This window comes from Lepidochelys olivacea, assembly GCF_965140295.1.
Source record: "Lepidochelys olivacea isolate rLepOli2 genome assembly, chromosome: 3".
In the NCBI taxonomy this organism is placed as follows: domain Eukaryota; kingdom Metazoa; phylum Chordata; order Testudines; family Cheloniidae; genus Lepidochelys; species Lepidochelys olivacea.
This window is the reverse complement of record NC_140413.1, coordinates 159,806,042-159,833,544: the sequence shown is the minus strand read 5'-3', so window position 1 is coordinate 159,833,544 and position 27,503 is coordinate 159,806,042. Positions and strand designations below refer to the sequence as shown.

At 44.4% G+C, this 27,503-nt stretch overlaps 1 protein-coding gene across 1 annotated transcript in view; it reads left to right on the top strand.

Moving 5' to 3' along the window:
• Positions 1 to 27,503, top strand: part of DNAH14 (dynein axonemal heavy chain 14) — a 476,940-nt gene that overhangs the window by 163,931 nt on the left and 285,506 nt on the right. The window contains exons 31-35 of the mRNA XM_084624945.1: positions 7,512 to 7,819; positions 8,776 to 8,925; positions 11,326 to 11,430; positions 12,245 to 12,495; positions 13,790 to 14,021. Coding sequence (XP_084481071.1) covers positions 7,512 to 7,819; positions 8,776 to 8,925; positions 11,326 to 11,430; positions 12,245 to 12,495; positions 13,790 to 14,021 — 1,046 coding nt within the window. The remainder of the gene's footprint in view (positions 1 to 7,511; positions 7,820 to 8,775; positions 8,926 to 11,325; positions 11,431 to 12,244; positions 12,496 to 13,789; positions 14,022 to 27,503) is intronic.

The window sequence follows — 27,503 nt, the reverse complement described above, 5'->3', positions numbered from 1 at the left end:
TACTTTAAGGTAAGTAACCATTCTTTTCTGGATGAGATCCTTCATGCATTATACAAGGGGTCTAAGCCCACAATCCCCATGGAGACTAAATTTCCATTGATTTCTTTGGGAGTTATGCACATGAATGAGCTGCAGAATCAGGGCCTGAGGAGTCTGTAACTCCTGGAGAAAGACAGTGATTCCAAAGGAGAGCTTCATCCAGTGTGTGAGAAAACATTTCCTCAAGTGTGTAGAATTGAGAAATAAGAGGTGCAGTAGAACTCCTTATCCCTACAATTGAAATAAAGTTCTAAGAATATGAAATTAAAATGTTCGGTTGTTTTCAGTAAGTACTGACATTTCAAATTCTACATTACAGGATTATTCGTGTTAGAGGCCCTGTTGAGCAGTGGCTAGGAAATGTAGAGAGCAGCATGTTTGATATGGTAAAAAAGTAAGTATATTTTTCCCATTGAATAAAAAATTCTCTATTACAGTCATTTGTGTTATATATTTATTTGTATTTGTGGTAACATCCAGAGGTTTCAATCATGATTGGGATTCCATTGACCTAGGTGCTGTATAAACACACAGTAGGAGATAGATAGTCTCTGCCCCCAAAGAGTTTACACTTGAACAAGAGACTTACAATTATATTTAAAAAAAACCAAGCAAGTGCATACCATAAACACTCTTATCTAGAGCTAAATGAAAGCTGACAATGTACAGAATTTCAGGCTTATGTTTGGTAGCATTGGCATGTATCATTTGAGATAACCAGACTAGTCTTTTCAAGACAGCAGAATATGATTTCACTGCTCTTGGAGCATATTTTATGTGCAATTCCAGTTGAAGATGGGGGATGGTTCTCAATAGTCTAATCACGTATGAAACAGCAAACAAAATTGTACTAACACTTCTTAAAAAAACAATTGTGCAGATGGTTTAGGTGTGTAATTTTCAATCCCAACAAACCTCATTTCTTTCCACTTCATGTACACTTGAAGCATTATTCTATCTTGTTTTGATTCTGAATTATCCTCTTCTCCTTATATAAGCTTTATTCTCAGGAGCAATCGGTAGCATGCCCCTCCCCAAACATCTGTCTCTGGACAGACGTCGCACCCCTTTGACCTCAGCCCAGGTCTCCCTTAAGAGGCGGAAGACTTTAGAGAATTCAGGGAAAGCTCCAAAGAAGAGGAACGTGATCTCCCATCATAAGGAGACAGCTTCCAAAAGGCTCCGATCTTCCACTAAATTTCCAGCGTTGGAGGCCTCAACCTCTCAACTTGGTATTATGGAAGCAATGAACTCTTCCTCCAGTACCAGCAGAGCCAGAAGATCCTGGAGTGTTTCAGAGAAATATGGCTCCAACAGGTCCATGTACCATGAAAAACAGGATGCCTAGGACATACACTTCTGTAGAATGGCACTGTATACCTCTGACTTACCATCGATGCCTTCTCCCTCTGACAAAATTGAAGCACCAGACACCTGAAGCCCCAGCAGCTGCCTGCTCCAGATCAACAGTACTATCCAGCTCAACTGCTGCATTGGTACTGATCCACTCCATACCACAGGAATACCACTACTCCAGGGACTTATCAGATTTAGATGAGCTGGAGTCCCCACTGTTTATAGGTGCCAAACAACTCTTGGTACCAAGATCCCAGTCTCTGGGTTACCATTGCTTGCCAGTATTGCAAGATTCTCTGCCTTTTTCACTGGGGCCCCCGGCTTTGGAGGATATTGAGAAGGATGATGGATATATTCAGTCAGTCTCCTATTATTGATGCATAGTGGGACAGAATGCCATACTTTGACAGCCATACTTTGACAGGTCCACAACAGGAACAGTAGAATCACTTCTGGGTACCCCCCTCTCTTCCGTATGGCCTCCCCCTCCCCCCAGGGGCCATACTAGGATCCTTGGCAGCATATCGGCAGCAATTTGCCAAATTCCAGCTCCATTACCCAAAAGACTAGGGTTATACAGTCTCCCCATCAAACCCCCTTCATGAGAAGATCTCTGAAGAACAGGAGAATACAGTGGATAAGGAGGCTGTGACGGGTTCCCCCTAGGTGCCATCCGGAACTGGGGTACCACTGAGCTCCCTGACCCACCAGCCTGGGCTCTCTCACACTGTACTGGTGTGACAAGCTACAAAACCCTCCAGCCTGCACTATCACCAGCATACATACAGGTAGGGACACATCCAGCTGCAGTTACAGGCAGCTCTCTGACCAGCCCCTGCATGGGAAAGCTACTCCCAGCTCCTCAGGCACGCACCCCCTCTGGAGTAAAACCCCAGAATTATACCATCTTGTGCTGAACAGAGAACTGTACAGCATAAGCTCATAAAATTCACCCCCCCTTCAATCTGACCCTGAGTTATGATTCCCCAGCTGTACAGATACATAATCAATATTCATAACTTCAGATACAAAAATACATTCATACAAATAGGATAACCATATTTGGCAAATCATAACTTTTTCAATGACCTCTTATATGATTTATCTTGCATGAAATACATCATAACTATGTCATAATCATATTATCATAATATCACTATGAAGAGTATGGGGTGCAGTGTCACAGAGGCCACCCCTCAAACTCCTATTTCATCCTCATTTCCAGACAAGGCAGTCATGCCTCCACCACCATTGATGACCAACAATTTTTGCCAGTTCCAGGATCTTGTGGAGAGGTTGGTTGACAGCCTTCAGATATCTTTTGCAGAAGCTAAAGACTCACAACACAAGCCACTGGACCTTCTGTCGTTGGCAACATCCACCTGGGTTGCACTACCCGGGAAGCATCCCTAAATGCAGCGAAGACTGTGTGGCTAACTTCTGCCACCCCATCTCACCAACTTGCAAACCGGCAGATAAGAAATATCATGTTCCTCCCAGGGACTCAGAATTTTTGTTCTCCCTCAACCCCTACAGACTTAATTTTCTTGTGGTGGATACTGTAAGTGAGAGGGGTAAACAGCTACCAGGTCTGTCTCATATGATAAGAACCAGAAGAAGTTAGACCTTTTTAGACAAAAGGATTACTCATTCATATTCCTCCCATTTTGGATCGTAAACTGTCAGGCGATCATGGGCAAGTATGACTTCATGAATTACAACACTTTCAGATCATCTTTGTGAAGGGTCAATTATTAGCCAGAACATCTCTCCAAGCCTCCTTAGATACTGAAGATGACCATGCCAAATCCCTCTCCACAGCGGTTGTTATGGACAGGGTGTCATATCTCTAGCGTTTGAGGTTCATGAGAGAGTTTCAGAATACTTTTGAGGATCTCCAGTTTGATGGTCGAAAGTTCTTATCTGGAACTACAGATAAGTCCCTAGATACACTGAAGAAATCCAGGGTCATGTTGAGATCTCTGTTATATACACCCCTATGAACAAAAGAAGATTTAGCTGGTCTCAAACTGCCCGCACCTTTCCCAGTTCTCTTGATTTTACAGAACCACTGAACCTGCTAGAAAGAGACAAAGATTCCAGAGGAAGAGAGCTCATCACCCTCCTTCAGCAAGTACCCACTTGTCCCTGAAACAACCATTAGGATGAGTTGATCGAGGGTTCAATTCCTCCTTCACGTCTAGCTTGCAAGCTACAAACTTTTGCCCATCTTCCCAATTTTGGTGACCACCTTTCCCATTTCCAACAGGCTTGGTGGCATATTGCAACAGACAAGTCAGTCATGGAGGTTATAACATTAGGCTACACTATCCCTTCCCTCCCTACCTCCTGCAGCCCTTCTCCATCCCTCTACAGGGACCCCTCTCATGAGACTATACTGGTTTGAGAAATGCATTCTCTCCTTCAGTTAGGAGCAATAGAAATGATCCCATTTTCTCACAAGGTGAAAGGGTTTAACTCAAAGTATTTTCTCATGCCAAAGGACAGAGGGTGGTGACTGAGCTTAGATCTGAGACGGCTGAACAAATTTGTAAAGTCACAGAAGTCAGGATGGTGATGCTGGGAGCTATAATTCCTTCCTCAATCTACAGGATGCCTATTTCTCTATATATTTCCATTTCCACACACTGGAAATACCTGCATTTTACTGTGAGCTGGGAGCCTTTTCAATATTGAATACTTCCCTTCGCTCTCTCTTCAGCTCCAAAGGAATTCTCAAAAGTTCTGGAGGTAGTAGCTGCTTACCTCTGCTGAGAGGCAATTTTAGTTTTCTTGTATCTTGACAACTGGCTGCTCAAGGGCCAATCTTGGAAAGCTGTACTGACTTCCATCCAGACAGCCCTTTCTCTCTTCCAGGAATTGGGTCTCCAGCTAAACATAAAAAAAATCCATGTTAATCCCTGTATGGAGAATATAGTTAATGGGGCTGCACTTGAATTATTGTGCAGCCAGGGCCTTTCTTACCATAGACAGATTCATAACTTTGGCAAATCTGATCAGGATAATTCAATGCAGCTCCCAAACTACAATGAGGAGCTGTTTACAGCTTCTGGGTTGCGTGGCAGCTTGCGCTTTGACAGAGTATGAAAGACTATGCCTGTCATGCTGCAGATCCTTCAGAAGGATCAATTCCTTGATCAGAGACAACTTGGACAAATAGGTCATGGTTCCCTCCAGGTGAAGAACTCTTTAGACTGGTGGAAAAATCAACTCCGTGTCTGTGCAGGCATCCCTTTCATCCACCCAATTCCAACAGTAACTGTGACAATGGACACATCACTGTTAGGGTGAGAAGCACATTTCAGTACCCTCACAACTCAGGGCAGATGGTCACCTCAGGAAAACTGTCTCCATATCAATCTGTTGGAACTCAGGGCAACCTGAAATGACTGCCTTCAATTTTTACCCGTCATCAAGGGCAGATCAGTCAGGATCATGACAGACAATGTAGCTTGCATGTTCTATGTCATGTCAAGAAACAAGGAGGAGCAAGATTCCCCTCCCTGTGTACCAAAGCTATAAAGCTATGGAACTGGTGTTATAGCTCATCAGATTCAGATCTCAGCCTTTTACCTTTCTGGAGTCCCTGTCACAGCCAATATGTTCAGCAGGCACTTCTCCTAAGACTACAGAATGGAAGTTGGACTCTCAAAGTCTTTATGGGCTAATTCCAAAGGTGGGGACTTCCACAAGTTGACCTATTCGCCACATTCAGCAATGAGAAGTGCCCTCAATCTGCTCAAGAGGAGCTCTAGGTTGCCAGTCTTTGGGGGATGCTTTTCTCTTTCCCTGGACAAAGGGACTTTTCTTTGCATACCCTCCAATGACACTAATATTAAGAGTGAGGAACAAGATCAGACAGGACACAGCAAGGATTATCTTTATAGTACTGAACTGGACAAAAAAGGCTTGGTATCCTTATCTGCTTCATCTGCATGTCCAACCAATGTTCAAGCTTCTGATCATCCTTCATCTTCTCTCCCAGGATGCCACTTGTGTGCTTCACCCCAGCCTCCATCTCCATGGCTGCTAGATGGCTCATTGGATTGGAATCCACCTGCTCGACAGGTATAACTAAACAGTAGAAGAGAGTCATCTCAGATTACTTAACTTCAGAAATGGAAAAGGTTCAATATCTGGTGTCACTGTCAGCATCTTGTGACTGAATCCTCTTCAGCCATCTTGGATTACCTTCTGGACTTAAAGAAGAGGAGGTTACTCACCCTGAGCAGTAACTCTGTTTTTTTTAGATGTATGTTCCTATGCATACTCCATTACCTGCTCTCCCTCCCCTTTGCTTTGGACTGTTCCTTTTTGGACATTCTGATAGAGAAGAAACTTGAGGGTGGTTCGCCCATGCAGCTCTATATACCCTCAGTGTGCAGCACAAAGTTGTACAGAGTACATATGCAGGCTGAGCGGACACTGCTAATGTAAAATTTCTGATCAAGGGCTCAAGAGGCGCATGCATAGCTGAAGACGAGCACCTTCGACACATCTCAGAGAACCACAGTTACTGCGCAAGGTGAGTAATCATAGAATCATAGGGTTAGAAGGCAGAACAAGGGTCATCTAATATTACCCCCTGCCAAGATGCAGGATTTGTTGTGTCTAAACCATCCAAGTCAGATGACTATCCAGCCTCCTTTTGAAAACCTCCAGTGAAGAAGCTTTCACAATGTCCCTAGGCAGTTTCTTCCACTGTCCTACTGTTCTTACAGTTAGGAAGTTTTTCATCAAGTAATGACCCTATGGCTGCTCAACTGTAGGTGCACTTGTGTCCCTGCGCTGCTGATCGGAGAACTTCGGTAAACAGTGTCTGTTAGGCCTGCACATGCGCTGCCTCTCTTTGAGTTGCACTATGAGGCTAATCAGAGCATGTGGGCTAACCTCTCTCAGATCTTTCTCAACCTTCTCAAGCCATTAGCAGTCCATTAAGACTCATGCTTTATTTTACATACCTATAGTTAGTCTCTTAGTTATAGTTCCAGTTGTAGTTATTTTCTTTCTTATTTTATGCTTAAAAATAAAAAAAAAAGACTTTAATTTCTTTCCTGGTCTTATATCTCTTCCCCCCCCCCCCCCCAGCGGGGTATGCTTGGTGCATCGGTCTTCAAAAAACGCCTCACTTGTAAAGAGGCAATCCCAGTTGTGGATAAGCACTCTCAGTGCATTTTCTGCCTTGGAGAAGGCCAATCCAGTAGAAGTGTGGTCTTTGCCAACAACTCCGGCCAAGATCCCGTACGGACAGAGAGATCTTCTGGAAGGTCATCTTCATGGAGGTTGCTCTCCAGCCTGAATCACCTGGCAGATGTGAATCTTCCCCAAGCCCTCTACATCTAAGGGCTGTGGGTTGAAGAAACAAGCTGCGGACCCCTTTCATAAATCATCTATGAAGAGAGCAGGACGTCCCCACAGTGAGCTCCGAGATAGCTGTAAGAGATCTCCATTGCACTTGGTATCTTTGGCACCATCAGCACCAAGACAATCTCAGTCTGGCACCCGTGGCTCATGGAGACTGACAGCAAATGGCATGGCTAGCAGGCCCACGGACCCGATAGGCACAAGCACTGAGTCATCGGCACCAAAAGACAGGAGTAAGCACTCCTCTTAAAAGATACTCCCGGTATGTGAGTCCGCATCAGTTCTGCCAGCTACGGCTGGCCTGGCACTGCCACTGACCCTGGGATGATTGGAACTAGCAGAATCCCACCATTCCAGGGACCTCTGCATGCTAGATGCATCTGGGTCCTCACTTCTTGGGAACTCTGCACCAAGCATTTACTAAGCACAGGAAGTATCCACACTGTCATGTCATGCCCCTCTCTAGTGAGGCTTCAGACAGAGAGACAGAGGAGGTAGTGTTGCAGTACTTCTCCCAAGCCCTATGTGGTACTCACTACCAACAGAGCCCTAGGATATACCCACAGATGGCTCCACCATCTTCGTACGGCCACTCATGGGCTCCACCACTGGGCTGTATGCCCCCACCACCCAGTAGCCATAATGGGAACCTTGGGTGGCACATTGCCAGCATGCCTCTCGGGCTTCAAGCCTCACCCAAAAGTCATCAAGATACATCTCCTTGCCTGCAGCATCCAGTGCTTCAGAACCTCCACAAGACATAGGGGAACAGGAGGCCAGTACTGAGGAAGAAGTGACACCAAGGACCATGTCCTCCTCCTCTTCGGAAGAAGTCATCATGCCTCCCCAATCATCTTTAGCAGATGAGTTTCACCTCTTCCAGGAGCTGGATAAGAGAGTGGTAGACACTGTCTGGATACCATTGGAGGAAGTCAAGGATACTCACTATCAACTCTTTGACATTTTCCACTTTCCTCCTCCTCCAAGACCCAGCAAAAACTGTGTGGCAAACACCATCACCAGTGGCGTCGACCTGCAAGTGAGTGGACAAAAAGTACTATGTCCCTGCCAAGGAATCTGAGCTTCTGTTCTCCCACCCAACTCCATCATGGTGGATGCTGTTAACTCCCGTGGCTGACAACACCAGTCAAGGGCTATTCCCTGTTATAGAAATTGGAAGCACCTAGATCTTTTCATTAGAAAAGCTTACTCTTTGGCCACTCTCCAATTCTGTATCGCCAACTAATAGGCCCTCATAGCGAATATGATTACAATATGACTATTGAAAAGATGCCAGAATCACATTGTGACCAATTTAAGGCCATTATAAAGGAGGGCCAATTAGGGTAAAGACATCGCTGCAATCTGTCGTAGATATGGAGGACATAGTGGCTATGGTGACGCAACTTGTGCTATGGCTTCATCTGTTGAGCTTCCTGAAAGAGGGGCGGTCCACTGTTGAGGACCTTCCTTTTGATGGCACAAAGGTTTTTGCTGAAAAGACTGATGCCTCCTATCACGTCCTGAAGGACTCCAGGGCTACTCTCTGGTCACTGGATATCTAACACCAGGACAAAAGAGACAAGTTAGTCCCCAATCCCAGCATCGACCACACATCTCAATCTCAATGCCACTATGAGCCACAAAGCAAGAAAGGGAAATTCCCTACGCGCAAACCACCTGGCCCACCATCTTCTTCATCTCAGCCCTCTACATCAAAGCACCATTTTTGATGGGTAGATCGAAGTGCTGTTAAACCACTCCCCCTGAGTGACACAGCTGACCAGTGTTTCACACCCATTTGGCCACCGATTGGTAGCATTCCGCAATGTCTGGGAACGCATAACGTCGGACCAATGGGTCCTAAAGATTGTTCAAACCAGATATTTCATCCATTTTGCCTCCCTGCCTCCTCCACAACACTCTTCCCCATCTCTCTTCAGGGACCCTTCTCACGAGAGTTTACTATGACAAGACGTAGATTGTCTCCTCTAGTTAGGAGCCATAGAACCAGTACCTCAACTTCTACGAGGCAAAGAGTTCTACTCTCATTATTTCCTAATATCCAAAAGGAAGGAAGGTTGGAGACCCATACTAGACATCAGAGCTCTCAACAAGTTTGTCAAGGCTCAACAATTGAAGATGGTAAATTTAGAAACTATCATTTCAGTGTTGGAACGGAGAGACTGGATTTTGGCCCTCAACCTTCAGGACGCTTATTTCTGTATCTCAGTCCTACTGATTCGCAGATGATTTCTCAGATTCACTCTGGGACATGACCTCTACCAGGACAGAGGGCTACCGTTCAGGCTATCAATGGCCCCAAGAGTATTTTCCAAGGTTCTCGCAGTGGTGGCCACTCACTTAAATTCCCAAGGGATAATGATCTACTTGTACCTGGATGATTGTCTCCAAGTCACCAAATCTATGATGCACTTGTTTACAGAACTGTGCCTACAGATCAACACCCAGAAGTCAACCCTCACTCCAGGGCAATGCCTGGAATTCATAGGGGCTCACCTTGACTTGTTACAGGCCAGAGCCCTCTTGCCTCAACACAGGTTCCTATGCTTAGTCATGCTCATGGAGACTATTCAGAACAGCCCATAAATATCAGCTAGACTCTGCCTCCACCTCTTGGGTCACATGGCAGAAAGAACACCAGTGGGTCTTCACATGTGATGCCTCCAAATGTAGTTTAGTTTGGTCTACAGACCAAACAGGGACAGACTGGACAAATCTCACCAAGATCAAAAACTCCTTAGACTTGTGGAAGGACCCAGCTGACATTTGCAAAGGGATCCTCTTCTTGCAAACCTCGCCATCATTGCTCCTCACCGCCGATGTATCACTCATAGGGTGGGGTGTGCATCTGAATGGCTTCATGGCACAAGGCAAGTGGTCATCAATGGAGATGTCCCTTCACATCCATCTCCTCAAGCTAAGAGCTGTCAGAAGTGCCTGTGCCCATTTCCTCCCACTGATCACAGGATCACACACAAAGATCCTAACAGACAGCATAGCCTGTATGTACTACATCAATTGACAAGCGGGAGCGAGATCGCCCTCCCTATGCGCAGAAGCAATGAGGCTATGGAATTGGTGCATCTCCCACAAAGTTACACTGTCTGCAGCTTACTTCCCGGGCACACAAAACTTGATAGCGGAAAGTCTCAGTCACAAATTTCCATACAACCGCAAGTGGGAGATACATTCAACAATACTTCACGATGGATTCAGATGGTGGTGGACATTGTCCACAGACCTGTTGGCCATTCACATGAATAAGAAATATCCACGCTACTGCTCCAGAGTGGGAATGAGTCAATATGCCCTGGGCAATGCTCTCCTCATCCCTGGAACAGGGACCTTCTCTACACCTTTTCACCATTACCTCTACTGTTTAAAGTCTTGCTGAAAATAGACAAAGCTCATGTCATCGTGATTGCTCCTACTTGTCCGAGACAGACCTGGTACCCATACCTGGGACAGCTCAGCTGTGTCTTCACATGGTTTGGGCCTTTGCCCTCTGGCTTCCTGAAACATGTAACACCAGTCAGCGTTCCTCATGTCTGGGGCAAAGCTTCAAAGGCCAGATATTTTTGGCATAACCAATGTTGGGGAGCTTACATTAACTACAAGTAGAAATTACACAGGAAATTCCTTCAGTAAGCCAGGACCCTGAAAACACATTTAACTCTTACTGTCACAAAAGCCCATCCCTCTCTGGTCCATTTCAATATAATAGTCTTTTGAAGTTTACATATCTCCCAAGTCTCACGTCTGTCACAGTCATTATAGGGAATAGTGATGGCAATTAAAATTTCTTGGAATCCCATTTATTTTATACATCTTTTACTATGGATGCCTTCACTCTCAGAGAAGTGGTTTTATTTGAAAGAGGAGTGGTTTTTCTTTTGTAAAATTAGGTAATGTATTGGTCTGATATGGCATCAGTAAGCAGACACTGAAGCAGAAGTGGGATTTGCTTCTGTAGTCTGAACTGTCATCATCTGGAGGAGGAATTTTTGAAACTGATGTTAAGCGCAGATATAGCAATTTGTTTTATGGACAAAATGCTTGCATATGGCATGGTAGTTCTTTTAGGGTCTGTTCTACAAGATGCAAAGCACTTAATGCAAGGTTCTGAGCACCTCATGTGACACTGAAGGTGATGAGGACTTTGCATCATTGGGCCCTTGGTGATCTGCTGTAGCATCCAAAAAATATCCAGAATAGCAAATTCTGGTTTGTCAAAATACTTGCTATATTAGCTAGTGATTATGAAGTCTGCTACAAAATCTTAGTATATGGCAGCATCAGAGGCGACCCATGCCTGTCAGTGGGGGGGGAGGGGGCGGCGGCGGCGGCAAGTGAGGGCAGCAGCTTCAGCAGTGTTACTGAGCATGCTCACTACAAACCAGCAAGTCTGGGGAGGGGAGGCATGTGAGCGTGCATGCCCCCCTCCACACATTGCCTCTGGGCAGCATAATAATTAACTAGTAATAATAGTATTTCTGTGATCACCTAATTTTATTTTAATAGTATGACATGTGTTGTAGATTTGTAAATATTGGAGTGGTAGAGTGGAATCAAATGGAATTTAAACAGTGGTTTCTGACTCATCCAGGACAGGTGGTACTTCTTGTGGTAAGTATCATTGCCATGGCCACTTGTATTTTGGATTTCTGTTTTAGTGAGAAACTCTGCCTTTAAATATCTAAATCCTATGCTAATAATGCCATATGAATGCAGATTTCTAAATTTCAGTACAAAATGCTTGACTACTTGGTTGATAAGATGATTCTTTACCATAAACCTTTTCATTTCTGCAGGTTTAGTCCTGCTTCTGTACTCTGGTTCTCTGATTATCAGAGGTGCTTGGAGCAATTTAAAAGTTGCTTGAGGGTGGGACCATTTTGTATTGCCCAGCAGTCAGGGAAAAAAGAGAAGGGATAGCAGTCTTGACTTGAGGGCCTCAAACTTAATAGGGTAAAAATAGAGGAATAGTGGGAGGAGGGTAATTTTAAGGGCTGTAACAGAAGCTTACAGAAAAAATAGTTATATGTGAATTACATTTAAATAACATTTATGAATGTGAAAAAATCATTAGTATTTCCAGAGTCAGTTACCTGAAGTAAATATAGAAGAATGTGATCATTTGAGAAGAAGGTTAAGATAAAAAAAAAAATCTTTAAAGTGTGAAAAGATTATATTATTTTTTCTCTGTGTTCAGAAGGGAAATATCAAATAAGCATGGGGTTCTGCTACCATTGTTCATCAAAAGCAGCACTTATCTTCATTACTCCATTATTTGTGGAGTAAAGTACTGGTCAATGTAAGGATGTCAGAATCTGGCCCCAAGTTATTAAACCAATTTGTGTATTTATGCAACATGTACTTTTGAATTCAAAGAAATAGAAATTGTAGTTAATGCTGCTAGAATAATATTTGCCTTTTTTAGAGCCAAATTATGTTTAATAAGGATTGTACAAGAAGTTTCCAGAGTTCTGATCCAAAAATGGCACTGACAGAAATTCAAGATGAACTAGTCCAACATCTAGAGCAGCTTGCAGAGATGGCATCTGATATTCTTCAGTTTCACAAGCAAACCACACTAGAGGCATTGCTTACTCTGTACATCCATTGTAGGGACATACTTTCCAGTATGATAGATAAACAAATCTTCAAAAGGGAGGATTTTGAGTGGACAAGGTACAAAGTTTTTAAATTATTATAGGTGGGGATGATAGCAACACCTAATTACTTCCCATTATTGGACACTATTTTCAGTTGTTTATAACTTTGCCAAACTTTAAGCATTAGGGCTGAAATTTTCTATGCTGGGCATTTACTTCAGGCTCAGGGAAGGGGGGCTGTTTGTTTGTTTTGAAAATTTTGGCCAAAAAGACTGGCCATTTCTGGGAATGAACCTAAGGGAAAATGCTTGTTTTCCTATGTTAAAAAATTCTGGTGACCTTTTCTTTGAGAAGCTGTGTCACTCCATACTTTGCAGCAGAGACTTGAAATTTGGCAGGGGAGTAGCCTTTCTGTCAGGGATGTTCCTTTTGCCCACCCAATCAAAAACTGCCTAAATTTGACCAAGTTATGTGCATTTGAAAAATCACAATTTGCACATGCCCAATAGAGACTTGCTAGAGCCTTTCAACTAAATTCTCCAAATATTCTGTCCATATTGGGCATGTTCCAGTTTGGGGCTTAGCAGGACTTTCCTGACTGTTATAGCTCTGGGTTGCTGCTGGACAGTTTGGGACCAGGCATCAGAACTGAGAGAGAGAAGCCAGTCACTCTCCTGTGCTGTCAGTGCCCCCTCCCTCCCTCTCTCTCCTTCCCCGCCCACTGGGCCCATGGAGCGTGTAGAAGGAAGCTGCCTGGTTCTAATGCAGAGGGGACAGGAGCTGGATAGGTACGTGTTGGGGGAGTAGATTGGGACTGGAAGCCGGGGAGGGAAATGGGAAGGGACTGGCTAGAGAGCACATGAGGAGACTGGGCCTGGCTAAGCCAAGAGACTCAGGCAAGGAGCCAGGTGTGGGGACAACACTGAGATTGGATGAAGAGCCCAGTGTTTCAAACATCAGTATGTCAAAGTGCACTACAAAACTTTTAGTATGTGATAGCAGGATCCACAAGACCCAATAGTGCCTGGCAAGCTAGTGTGCTGTACATTAAAACCCTGGTCTGCTGTGTATTAGCTGACCGTGTAAACAAGTCCTCTGAGTTTGTGGTATTTTTACTCATATAGTCAGTATTCCATGTCATTATGATAAAGTGATGCTTTATTTTCAGTACGTAAAATAATTACCTTTGCTTTCTAAATTTTCTCCTATTTATGATTATTTTTTTTGTTTGACTCTTTCTGCACCTTCAATTCTGTCTAATTTATCCCTGCATTTAAAAAATCCATGTGTTTTCCACACAGTGAATAGGTGTGTTGTTAATTTCTTTGTCATTCATTTTACAAGATTCTAATACACAAATATTATTTCAGGCAGTTGCGTTATGAATGGAATGAAATGAACACCACATGTAGGGTAGTTCAAGGTAATGCCTCCTTTATTTATGGCTATGAGTACTTGGGCTGTTCCTCTCGATTGGTTATTACACCGCTTACCGAGCGATGCTGGTTAACCCTTACTGGAGCACTACACTTGAATCTGGGAGGCTGTCCTGCTGGTCCAGCTGGTACAGGAAAAACTGAGACTGTCAAAGACCTGTCAAAAGTAAGTACCATATGCTGATAGGACAGAATAAATCTAGTGCATTTATGACATTTCCTTTTAGAGAAACTATAACCAATAGTTTTTCTGCTACACAGCTTCTGTCTGCATTCATCACTAATGGGTAACACATCTCACTTGTAGAATTTGAAGGCAATCTAGTGCTGTTTTTGGAGGTTCCAGGGCTCAGTTCAGACCACCATATCTTCTCCCTCCAACAATGTTGGCAGTTTTGTTTCTCCTTACCATTTTGTTGTATAATTTACATTTTTATTTGTTTTCTTGCAGTAGTCACTTGATTTCAGCTTTTAGCTCCTCTCTCACTTTCCTAAGGTGAAGAATTAATGGACTATTGAGACTCCCACTCTTTGCCTTCTCCAGTACAGTACTTCTTGAGTGTGATCCTACCACCCTCTACTCTGTCAGCAGAGAAGCCCTGCAGGCATGAGTCAAGTCCAAGAAGTGTTATGGGCAGCCTTTCAGGAACTTTCAAGGGCAAGCTATGCCTTACTCCCACAAATTACCAATCCCTCGCTCTGCCAGGGAATGGGGCTTTGGGTTAGACAGGTGTGCTGGAGCCTCAGCCCCAGGCTCAGCTCCAAGCAATGAGCCATCATAGAAGGCTTGACCAGGAACAAGATGAGAACCCCTCACAGCCTGCTAAGGGGTAAATATTGCAAACACTAGAGACTCTAGGTACCAAAACGACAAAAGCAAATGTGCCCTTAATAAGGCAGCAATTTGTATAGTGAATGAACAAGCAATATAAAAATTGGGGTTTAAGCCCTTTTTCCTTTGCTTTCCCACCCTGAGGAAGAGTTTGCTGGAGCTTTTCTCCTCAAAGAGGCTCTCTTACAGTACTCTGTAACAAATCCATTGCTCTTCCTCCACTCTGCAGCATAGAATCATAGAAATATGGGACTCAATAGGGCATCTCATCCAGTCTCTGCATTGAGGCAGAACTAAGTAATACCTAGACCATTCCTGATGGTTGTCTAACCTGTTTTTAAAAACCTCCAATGACAGAGAGGTTCCATAGCCTCTAGATAATTTATTCCAATGCTTACATAGCTTACAGTTAGGAAATTTTTCCTAATGTCTAACCAAAATCTCTGTTTTTGCTATTTAAGTCCATTACTTCTTGTCCTGTCCTCAGACAATAAGGAGAATAATTTATCACCCTCCACTTTATAACAACCTTTTATGTACTTGAAGACTGTTAACATGTCCCCCTTCACTCATCTCTTCTTCAGACTGAACTCCAGTTTTTTCTATCATTCTTTGTTGGTCATGTTTTCTAGTCCTTTAATCTTTATATTTATGACAGCAGAGAAGCCTGTTACTTCTGTGAAGCCCTGCCTCAGCCTACAGTGTAATGGGAATTGTGCCTATCTGGTTTTTAGCCCTGACCCTTACTCAGAGAAGGATGCTCAGAGTCTGATGGATAGAAAGGGATCTCTCTCTTCCCCTTTTCCATAGGCTGGCTCCATATTAAAGTGTGCAGAGCATTTCTGGCAGTCTGTGAACAGAACAGATTTACATGAGGACTTTGTTCCCTATCCAGCTGTACCATAATGGGATTACAGGGAAGTAAGTGAGAAATAACTTTCTAGATTTAAAATGACTCCTGTTTTGCTGAATAAAGGCCTGAGAGGTACTAGCTCTCCTTTAAAGTACTCACTTGGGTGCTAGCCAACCTGGGTCAGCAGACAGGCATCCTTTCAGGCTCCAGGGTCCATCAAGCAGGCTATCCCTACAATCAAGCTATTTGGACCAGTACCCCTTCTTAATTAAGGGGTCCTCAAACCAGGATGCACAGGGCACATCTCCCTCCTTTAAACAGGTGAAGTACTGCATGTGCACCATCAAACAAAATTTATAAAATAAAAATATTAAACTAAAATGTTACATAAAATAATAAAGGAACTTCATGGAACTGAAGATAGGTGCAGCAGTAGCACCTCCCTGTAACATGGTACACTCACCTCTTGTGAGCGCCCCCTTGGCCAAGTGCACACCTGCACACTCTCTCTGACTGTCTCTCTTCTAGGATATAGCAGCACCCCAGGCTCCCTCCCTGGAGACAATGTCTTCACCCAGTTCCCTGCGGCCTTGTGCCATCTTCACCCTTACCTCTGGGCCTTGTCCTGATGGAGTCCCCGCAACCAGCTCAGGGCTCTTTCTCACTGTCCTTGGCTTCTGGAAGCACTGCCTTATCTGAGGCCCTGTAGCTCTGTTGGCCAGCTACACACTCCTACAGCTCCAGCAAAGAATTGAACTCCCTCTGGCCCTGCAGCTCTTCTTATAGTAGGTTGCTGGGCCCTGATTGGCTGTGTCCCACATATCCACTCTAGGCAGCTTGGAGTACCTTCTCCATTGCCCTTTTTTGGAGCGGGGTGTGGCAGGGCCACGAGGCCTCTAGCAGGGGGCCTCAGAGGGTTGGTATACCCCATCACATTCTTCCACCCCAGTAAAAACATAAACACACCTTCAGAAGGAGACTTCCTTCTGAAAGATCCCATAGATCATAAAAGCGAGGATACACTCCACAGAAATATCAAAACCTCAATTATAGCCAGTCAGACCAAAAGTTTTTTGTATACTTAATAGAAAAATCAACTAGGTGGCAAGTCTTTGTGTTCTAGCACACTGGTATTCTGATCCATCTCTAGGGTTCCTCGGTGCTACAGTAATATAAATAATAATTGACTAGTGATATGATCGTTGCTGGGAATGAGGTACCTTGGGTTCTATTCTGGTCAAATCCTTGGTGTAACTTATGATAAGAGTTATGACTCCTAACTCAGTGGCTATAAGAAAGCTGTGTTTATACCCATGAGTAGCAATCAGTCATTCTAAGAACAAATCTTGGGCTTCCAAATTTACAGGTGAGGAGGTATTTGGGGAAATACTAGTGATATTAGTCTCTGAGAATGCGGAAACCTCAGACCTTACTGTCAAAACCAGCATAGCAATAGCTACCAACACTGGACTATCCAAAAAGTGACTATTACCCTAGCAGAGGGAAAAATCTGGAGTAGAAACTCCCAGCAAAACCTAGATCAGTTTCTTCCTAAACCAACAAAAATCCTTAGCATGACAAAGACAAAAAGAGCATTTGTGTATGAGGGCTTACAATTCCTGTAGAAGACTTCCTTCTTTGAGTGCTTGCTCATGTCCATTCAATTTAGGTATGTGTGCTCGCCACATACACCAGTGCAAGAAGTTTTTTCCCTCAGCAGTATTTGGAGGAGACCAGCTCCAGCACCCCCTGGAGTGGTGCACACATGCTGCAGTATATAGAGCGCCGCCAGCTCCCCTGACCTTCAGTTCCTTCTTGCCACCAGTGACAGTGCTGGAACTGTTCTGCTTCAGCTAGCGCTGTTTCTTTCTTGTTCATATGAACTCTTTAATTCTTGTATTATAGTGTATATATAGTTTTCCATTAGTGTTAGTAAATCCCTTAGTTAGAGACTTCATAGGTCCTGAACAGGACTTTGCCTCGGGACAGAGCATGCCCCGGTCCTCAGGCTTTAAGCCCTGTGATCGCTGCAAGCAGCCCATGCCCATTAGTGATACACACAGCAGCTGTCTGCGTTGCTTGGGCAAAGGGCACATTAGTGAAGAGTGCAATATTTGCAAGTCTTTCAAGCCAAGGACTAAGAAGGAGCACGATATTCATTTAAGAGTGCTCCTTGTGGCCCTCACCCCGGTACCGGAGCAATGCTCCAACTCGGCGCCGAGCACCATGATGGTGCCAGGTCAGTCTTCAGTCCCCCACAAGGGAAAGGATAAGCAAGTTCCTGTGCTGGGCAACTCTTCACCCCCATCAGGATCTTGGTCCCAAGCTCCGGTTGAGTGTGTAGCCCAGCCCACTCCCTGCCAGCCACCCTGGATAGTGGCAGAGGCTTCCACCAGCTCTGGGTACTGTCTACACCGAAGGCCCTGCAGGCAGCGCAGGAGATCATATCTCTCTGGGTGCTGCCCACACAGGTTCCTGCAGTTCCCTGGTCACGGGTAAACCCACATTCAGACCACCATGGTCCCCACCTCAGCCGCACCATTCCCCATTGTGGGGACGTCCCACCAGTGCTTGCCCTCCTAGAGCCGCCATGCCTCTGACTATGAAAGGCATGCGCAGCGCAGCCCCATTCAGTCCCCAGACCTTGGGCACAGGCAGAGAGGCTTGAGGCACAGGTCGCCAGCGCCCGGGCGCGGACCTCTGGAGGCATCTGACCCCTGGCGGGAGTACTGGTCCCAGCATCCAGTATCTCCAAGACCACGGTACCACTCCAGGGACCCATCAACGGACTGATGCTTCCATTCCTTGGACCATCACCCTTCACCTAGGAGGGCATCACTGTGTGCGGGCACTTCCCAGCACTGGCCCCGTTCCAAATCCTGGTCCCGCTTACCTTCCTGGTACGGTTCGTCAAGCGCGAGATGTAGGTCACCAGTTCCAGGCCTTTGCGGATCTGTCGAGTGCCACTGGTCCCCAAGACCCCCTTCCAGATCAGACTCCAGGCGGAGTGACTGGCATCGGCCGGGGCAGAGACACCATTCCATTCTGTCCTGGTTGCCTGGGAGCGATCACTCAGGATCTAGCCCTGGTTCGGGGCAAGGTTCCCTGATGGTGGGGCAAGCTCCAGTACCAGCAGTACCAGCTACATTGTCGGCATGGAAACCAGCCCCGTGGGCTCAGGCACAATGGCCGGTGCCATGGTACCCAGGGGAACCTGTGGGGGTTCACTCAGCCCTCCCAGGCCACCCGCTCAGTGTTCGGAGCCTCAGAGAGACCAATTGCCTCTCTCTCCCGCCCTCCTTCAGTGCACAAAGCCTTGGGTGCAAGGACCCACAGGTCCAAGAGGGACTAAGGGAGCAAGCCACTGGGCCACCAATGGTTGAGGAGGACCCTACGGTGCTGGCATCTTCCTTGTCATTGCCAGATGAGGCTATAATGGACGCCCCTCCGCCGAATCCTCCAGATGATGCTAAAGTGCACCAGGAAGTATTGAAGAAGGTTGCTGCCAACCTGGCCTTCAGGCAGAGGAGTTAGAGGAGCCCTCGGACTCTCTCTTCGATGTCCTCTCATCCACAGCACCGGCCAGGGTGGTTTTGCCTCTTCATAAAGGGGTCTCAAAGATCACCAATGCCCTGTGGCAAACTTGTTCCTCTGTGCCCCCCGTCTCCAAGTGGGCTGAGAGCAAGTACTTTGTGCCATCCAAAGGCCACGAGTACCTGTACACCCACCCTGCTCCCAACTACCTAGTGGTAGAGGTGGTTAACTACAAGGAGCGACAGGGTCAACCTGGGGCTATCCCTAAGAACAAAGATTCCAAGAGGCTAGTCTTGTTTGGGCATAAAGTTTATTCATCCTCTAGTCTCCACTTGAGGGTGGCCAACCATCAGGCCCTCCTAGGATGTTATGACTTTAACATGTGGCAAGCCATGGCCAAGTTCGAGGGCTCCCTTCCTGAGTCTTCTAGGAAGGAGTTCTGGGCAATCATGGAGGAGGGCACCATTGCAGCTAGGGCGACTCTACAGGAGGCATAGGATGTGGCAGACACCACCACCCGAACCATGGCCTCAGATGTCGCTACATGCCAAGGATGCTGGCTGCTCCTCTCTGGGTTGTCCACGGAGGCTCAGCAGTCGATGCAAGACCTTCCCTTCAATGGGCAAACCCTGTTTGCGGAAGAGATGGACAATAAGCTCCATGGCCTCAAGGACTTCTGCATGACCCTTAAAATGTTGGGCCTGTATGTTCCCAGCCCTGGTCCGCAAGCAGTTCAAGCCACAGAAGCCTCAGGGCCAGGGGAATCACCCTCACCAGGAATCTCCCCATAAGAAATCCAGAGGCTATAAGTGGTGTCCTAGCCACCAGCCTTCGCAGGCTTCTCAGTCGAGCTCAGCTTGCAATAAGCAGGCAGGCAAGCGACCATTTTGAGGCTACGCTCGAGGACTATTCCCAGGATTCTTCCTTACCTATTTTTGCCAACTGCCTTTCTCCTTTCCTTTCTGCGAGGGCATCTATAATATCAGGCTGATGGGTCCTCAGTACAGTGGTGTGGAGTTACACCTTTCAGTTGCTTTCTACCCCTCCTTCCCACCCCCTCACCCCATCCTTCTCCAGGGACCCTTCTCACGAGAGTCTCCTCTCACAGGAGGAAGAGGGGTTATTGCAGCTAGGTGCAATGGACGTCGTTTCTCCAGAGTACAGGAACAAGGGGTTCTATTCCCTTTACTTTTTAATCCCAAAGGCCAAGGGCGGTCTGTGACCTATCCTGGACCTGCAAGACTTGAACCATTTCCTAGTGAAGCTGAAGTTCCGCATGGTCTCCCTGTCCTCCATCATACCCTCTCTGGATCTGGGACACTGGTACGCTGTCCTCGATCTGAAAGATGTGTACTTTCACATCACCATCTTTGAGGGACACAGACTCTTCCTCCAGTTTATGGTAGGTCCCAACCACTGTCAGTTTGCCATCCTCCCATTTGGCCTAGCATCCTCCTGTTTGGCCTAGTGACAGTTATTTCCCAAGTGCATGTTGGTGGGGGATGCTTACCACAGAAGTCGGGGTGTCCAGATCTACCTGTTCCTTGACGACTGGCTAGTCAAAGGCAGCTCCGGGTCCAAAGGGATGTCACACTACTGTTAAGCCACTTGCCGTTGCCTCGGCCTGTTGATAAACAACAAAAAAATCCATGTTAGAGTTCATTGGAGCAATGCTTGACTCGACCTGTGCCAAGACGTTCCTGCTGCTGTGGAGATTCAGGGCACTGACGAACCTCATCGTGGAAGTCTCTGCATTTCCTCTGACCACAGCCAGGGTTTGCCTGCACCTCGTAGGTCTCATGCAAGCGTGCACATATGTGGTGTGCCATCCCAGGCTCTGGATGTGACCCCTGCTGCAATGGCTGGCAACGGTCTACTCCCAATCCAGGGACCACCTGGAAAAGGTTGTTACTATCCCCGCGGCGGTACTTACCTTGCTGCGATGATGGACTGACCCCAGGACAGTCCTGGAAGGAGTTCCCTTCATCAGCACTCCTTACTCAGGTGAGTTGGTTTCGGATGCCTCGGACCTTGGCTGGGGGGTGCACCTCTCCAGACCCAAGGGTATGTGGTCCCCAGGGGAAATGATGCTACACATAAATGTCAAATTGCTCAGGGTGGTGCACAGAGTGTGCGTGATCTTCCTACCTCATGTATCGGGCAGAGTGGTCAGAGTCTTGATGGACAACACAACCTTGATGTTCTACATCAACAGACAAGGGGGAGCGCGATCCTCAGCCCTCTGCCAAGAGGCACTCTGTCTCTGGGACTTCTGCATCAACCATGGAATCCACCTAGAAGTGTGTCACCTTCCGGATGCTAAGAACATGCTAGCAGATCACTTAAGCAGGGACTTCTCCTCTCACCGTGAGTGGGTGCTCCTCCCCGAGGTAACCAGCACAATCTTCAAGAGGTGGGGAACTCCCTAAGTGGATTTGTTCACTACCAGGCAGAACAGGAGTTGGCACAGGTTTTGCTCCAGATGGGGTCTGGGCAAGGGCTCCCTCTCCAATGTCTTCCTCCTGCCGTGGGCAGGAAGCCTGATGTATATGTTCCCTCCGATTCCGCTCATCAGCGAGGTCCTAGTGAAAATCAAGCGAGACAAGGCTCAGGTTATCATGATCACCCTGGCGTGGCCTTGCCAGCACTGGTTCAGGATGCTATCGAGCCAGCAGCAATCCCTCCATGGCCCCTGCTGAACCGACCGGACCTGTTGTCACAGGATCACAGTTGACTCTTGCACCCCAACATCGCGCCCCTCCACCTCACAGCATGGATGTTGCATGGTTGAACCCTGAGAAGCGGGTCTGTTCGGAAGGCGTCCAAAAGGTCCTCCTTGAGAATAGGAAGCCCTCGACTAGACAGACTTACCTGGCAAAATGGATGAGGTTCTCCAGCTGGGCGGCTGAATGGGGCATCTCCTCTTCGCATTCTTTGGTGCAGTCGATCTTAGACTACCTGCTACATTTGAGGAACCAGGGCCTGGCACGCTCCTCGGTCAAGGTGCATCTGGCAGTCATTTCCACCTTTCATCCGTCAATCCAGGGGCAGGGTCAGACGGTATTCTCCCATAACATGATCAGGTTCCTCAGAGATCTTGAGAGACTTTATCCACAAGTTCGGTTCCTGGTCCCTCAGTGGGATCTCAACTTGGTGTGGGATGGTTCCCAAATAAATCTTTAAATTACAAAGCTGTTGTTCTATAGAGCAGGAACTTCAATTAGTGACTATTGGTCTACTGTAAAAATAATTAAAACAGTGCTTAACCTTTGCCACCCTGCTTCTGTGATTCACCGCTCATTACTTCCCATTAGGGATGAATAAGCAGAGAAGGAGTGCAGCAGAATAAGAGATTTCTTACCTGTTGATAATTCAGCCATGCTGGTAGACTGACAAATGAACAGAATACTCGCTGTAACCATTTAAAGGTTTCTGTAAAGGTAAATGACATTGACATTTAATCACAACATTTTTATATCAGTTTGGTGTCTTAATGCTAATAATTAGTTGCTGGAGTATTTCTACAGTTTTAAAAGAACTTTTCTGGTGGCCTACACTGCAGGGTAGGCTTTAGTTCTGGAGCCTTCAGCAACGACATTGGACTATTTCCGAATTCTGTAGGTGGGATATTTTACCTATTAATGATGAATTAGTAGAGAAGCTTCTACAATAGAATCTCAGTTATGAATAACAGAGTTACGAACTGACCAGTCAACCAGACACCTCATTTGGAATTGGAAGTACACAATCTGGGAGCAGCAAAGACAAAAGAAAAAAAGGAAAGCATATACAGTACCGTACTGTCTTAAACATAAACTACTTAAAGGGGGAAGCAACATTTTTCTTCTGCATAGTAACATTTCAAAGCTGTATTAAGTCAATGTTCAGTTGTAAACTTTTGAAAGAACAACCATCATGTTTTGTTCAGAGTTATGAACATTTCAGAGTTACAGACAGCCTCCATTCCCTAAGTGTCCATAACTTTGAGGTTCTACTATCATAGAAAATTATCAGTTCAGAAATGTATTATTCCATATGTGTGTGTGTGCTCGCACGCACATATGCATAAGTACATATACAGTTATATATTATGGATACACATGCATAAATTAACATTACTTGTGGTACAGACAAATAGAATTTGGGCTTGATTCATTGAGTTTGTTACAGTGTCTATTACTTTGTGCTATTATTTTAAAAGTGAACATCCTACCATATATTAATTTCAAGATGGCCATCCTCTTCCCCTGAGCTCCACAATAATATTCTGTCTCCCCTAATTTCTTAATCAGATTGCCAGATTGAACAATTGAATAGAGAGCAAGTTGCATTTTTTCCTCATAGGGAAGGAAAGATTGGGGAGGGGGGAAGGTAAAGAACAAAATTGAGACTCAAAATCTACTAAAGATATAGAAAAGGAAAAAAACAAACAAACAAAAAAAATCAGAATAAACAAAATATGAAAGATGCAGCAATGTTGCCATCCCATGGCATGTTCGGATGTAGAGCATGGTTACCAGCAGATCCATCATAAATGAGAGTGGGGTACCAACCCCAAAGGGCCACTGAGGTATAAATAGTTTGTGTAGCTTGACTCAACAATGACTGGGAAATCGGGTGTAACTGCGTGTCCGGATATATAATCCCACATTGGGATTGAGGGCTCTTCTGATGACTCACTGTCAACAGGTGTTAGAACCCTGTATAAATTTGGTGAGAATATTATGTTGACTGATTGTGGCAGGTGGAGCTTTTTAACTGCCCAAGATAGTACAGGCTATTAACTAGGAAGGCTTGACCCTTTGGTTTGAGAGGAGTAGGGATGAAGACAGAGATGAAATCCTTAAGTAAAGCAGGCTGGGGGAGAAATTTTAGGATGAGATTTATGTTTTTTTATGTTAGAAAGGAAACATGGTCTAGTTGACTGGGTAGTAGAGTAGGAGTCAGAAGACCTGGATTCTATTTCTGGCTCTACCAACTGACTTGGCACGCAAGACTTCATCTTCCTGTGCCTCTGTATCCACTCCGACCTTCTGTTATTTCTATTTATTTTAGACTATAAACTCTGAGAGAGACGCTGTCTCTGAGTATGTGTTTGTACCAGTTCCCTTGTACAATGGATTCCTGATCTTGCTTTGGACTCTAGGAGTTACTGTAATAGAAATAAGTATTATATTATTTGATTTTCCATTAAAGCCAAACCCCAGGAAGGGGTTAAGTGTGCCATTATACAGCTTGTGTAGACATTATTTGTAGTTGGGGAGCAGGGGAAGGAGAGACATGACCTACTCAGAGAGAGAGAGAGGGAGAAGGATGGCCGTGTGATTAAATCACTGGCTTTGTATCACAGAATACCCACGACCAATTCCTGGCTCTGCTACAGATTTTCAATATGATATTGGGCATAATTTTTCTGATTCATTTCTTCATCTGTAAAATGGGGATACTTCACTACCTCTCAGGGGTTTTGTGAGGATAAATTTATTAATATGTGTAAGGTGCTCTGATACTACAGGGCCATATAAGTATCCAGAGAGAGAGAGAGAGAAAATATTTGAAAGGTTTAAACACCAAAGAGAGAGAATTTGTTTAGTATAATTAAAGTTGGTACAAGTAGGGTAATGGCACATTTTAAATCTAGGTTGGAGAAGACACTGGTAAATGTACAATAAGAATCAGACCTGCACTGTCAGGGAGATGGACTAGATGACCTACAAGGTAGGTCTCTTCCATCTGTAGATTCTGTGTGTGATGGGTTGGGTCACAGAAGCCCCGTTGGGACTGCCATCTGACGTGCTGAGACTACCTCTAAGCCATTTTCCCTTGCAGTTTGGGACTTCAGTACATTGCCTGGTTGTGCCAGACACGCTAGTCTGCTACAAACACAGACCCAGGTCTGAACCATGTCCCCCAAAAGCTGCAGGCTTAATTGAAAACAATTTAAGAAGTGCTCCTGTCTCCAACACCCAGATACCCAGTTCCCAATGGGATCCAAACCCCAATAAATCCATTTTACTGTGTATAAAGCTTATACAGGGTAAATTCATAAATTGTTCGCCCTCTATAACACTGATAGAGAGATATGCACAGCTTTTTGCTCACCCAGGAATTAATTACTTGCTCTTGGTTAATTAATGAGTAAAAAGTGATTTTATTAAATATAAAAAGTAGGATTTAAGTGGTTCCAAGTAATAACAGACATAACAAAGTAAATTACCAAGCAAAATAAAACAAAAACTGCAAGTCTAAGCCTAATACAGTAGGAAACTAAATGCAGGTAAATCTCACTCTCAGAGATGTTCCAATAAGCTTCTTTGACAGACTAGACTCCCTCCTAGTCTGGATCCAGCAATCACTCACACCCCAATAGTTACTGTCCTTTGTTCCAGTTTCTTTCAGGAATCCCTTTGAGGTGTAGAGGCTATCTTTTGAGCCAGCTGAAGACAAAATGGAGAGGTTTCCAGGGGCTTATATTGTCTTCCTTTTGTGGGTGGAAACCCCTCTCTTCTCCTGTGCAGAATCACAGCTACAAGATGCAGTTTTGAAGTCACATGGGCAAGTCACATGTCCGTGCATGACTCAGTTCTTTACAGGCTGACGCTGTTATTTACATGTTAGTTTGAACGTTCCCAGGAAAGTTCAGATGTGGATTGGCGTCTCTCAAGGTCCATTGTTAGCTAAGTACTCCCAATTACTTGAATAACCCCTTCACATTATGTTGAACAAATCTGCCTTATGTGCTTCCTTCAGCAAACACTTTAAATACAAGCATAGAGTCAATACTCATAACTTCAGATATAAAAATGATACATGCATATGAATAGGATGAATACATTCAGTAGAACATAACATTTGCAAAGATATTTTACATGGCATATCGAGCATATGTTATATTTACACTCATAAGCATATTTCTATAAAGCATTATGAGGTGCAGCGTCACACTGGGCCATGACAGTTTGCCTTCCTTACATGAAGAGTTTTATGGAAATCAGTAAACTATTCATTGTGAGTAATTATCCTTATAAGAATTTTAATGAGTATTATATTTTTTGCAAACCTCAGTTGAATATAAAACAAATACTGTAGCTATGAAGAATGTAGTCACTCTTAAGGGTAATGGTTGTTCAGAATAAAACTTCAGCCTTGTTTAAAAGTTGAATCCTAAGAACACATATACATGATGATTTCAGGCCATTCTGAAAATAAATAAAAATATGGGAATAAATAAATCCCTAATGCAAAACCATTATAGTTGAGGGGTTACAGTGGGGATGGAACTGGCCCATTGCCTTTTATTCTTCCCTGTGTAGCTCTAAAATGTTGCATTATACCTTTAATTTATCATTTCCAAAGTGATTTTAATTGGTACAGAAATGCATCATTAATTAAAGTTTACATCAGAGTAAGAAAGCCAGTGATACTTGGAAGAACTTATGTTATGGAGGTCGCTAACTATTTTTTTTAATAATGAAGACCAAAAAGATAGTTAATTGTGTCCATTCATGATAAATGTTAAGGTTTTACTGACTGTCAAATTTATGAAACTCTAATTCAGGGCATATAATTCTATAGTTTGTTGCACTAATAAGATGATACAGTATCAGACTGCTATATTTTAAGAAGAAAAGGAGGACTTGTGGCACCTTAGAGACTAACCAATTTATTAGAGCAAAAGCTTATGCTCTAATAAATTGGTTAGTCTCTAAGGTGCCACAAGTCCTCCTTTTCTTTTTGCGAATACAGACTAACACGGCTGCTACTCTGAAACCTATATTTTAAGATACATCTTATTGCTTTCAAATCAGCTTTGTGAATAAAATTGGGCCATCAAGTTCATGTCATTTTCTTACAGTTTAGATGTGTTTCCCTCGACTGCTGAAACAATTTTAGTTTTTTTAAATTGATCATATTATCATAAATATTTGGAAGTAAGTCAAAGATGCTATATGGTACATATCTGGGTGTAAGGGATTCAACTATATACATCAGTTCTAGTTTCCTTAATAGCATGCTGGTGAGAATGTTGAGCTTTTTTACCATGAGACCATAGTTTGTCTGTTTTGGAAAGGATTAATTAAATATATTACATAGATGGTGCCAAAAATATTTGTGATGCCAATATTTTCTTTCTTTTAATCTATTTCATTAAATTTGCTGTATTTAATACATACATTTTATTTAGCAAAAACAAATCAGTTATTTTAGCCCTTTGTATAATTTTAATTTCTTGTCCTTTGGTTGAGCTCTGAACTGTTCAGTATTAAAATGCTTAAGAAACATATACTTGGTAGATATGTGTTAAAAATATTGATGTTTTCAGCTTCTTTTTGGCCCCTACTTTTTATTAAGAGACAAAACTTACTGCTACTTTTCTTCTTTTAAAACTGTATATTGTTAGAGAATATTGGAAGCTTTGCTTCTATGAT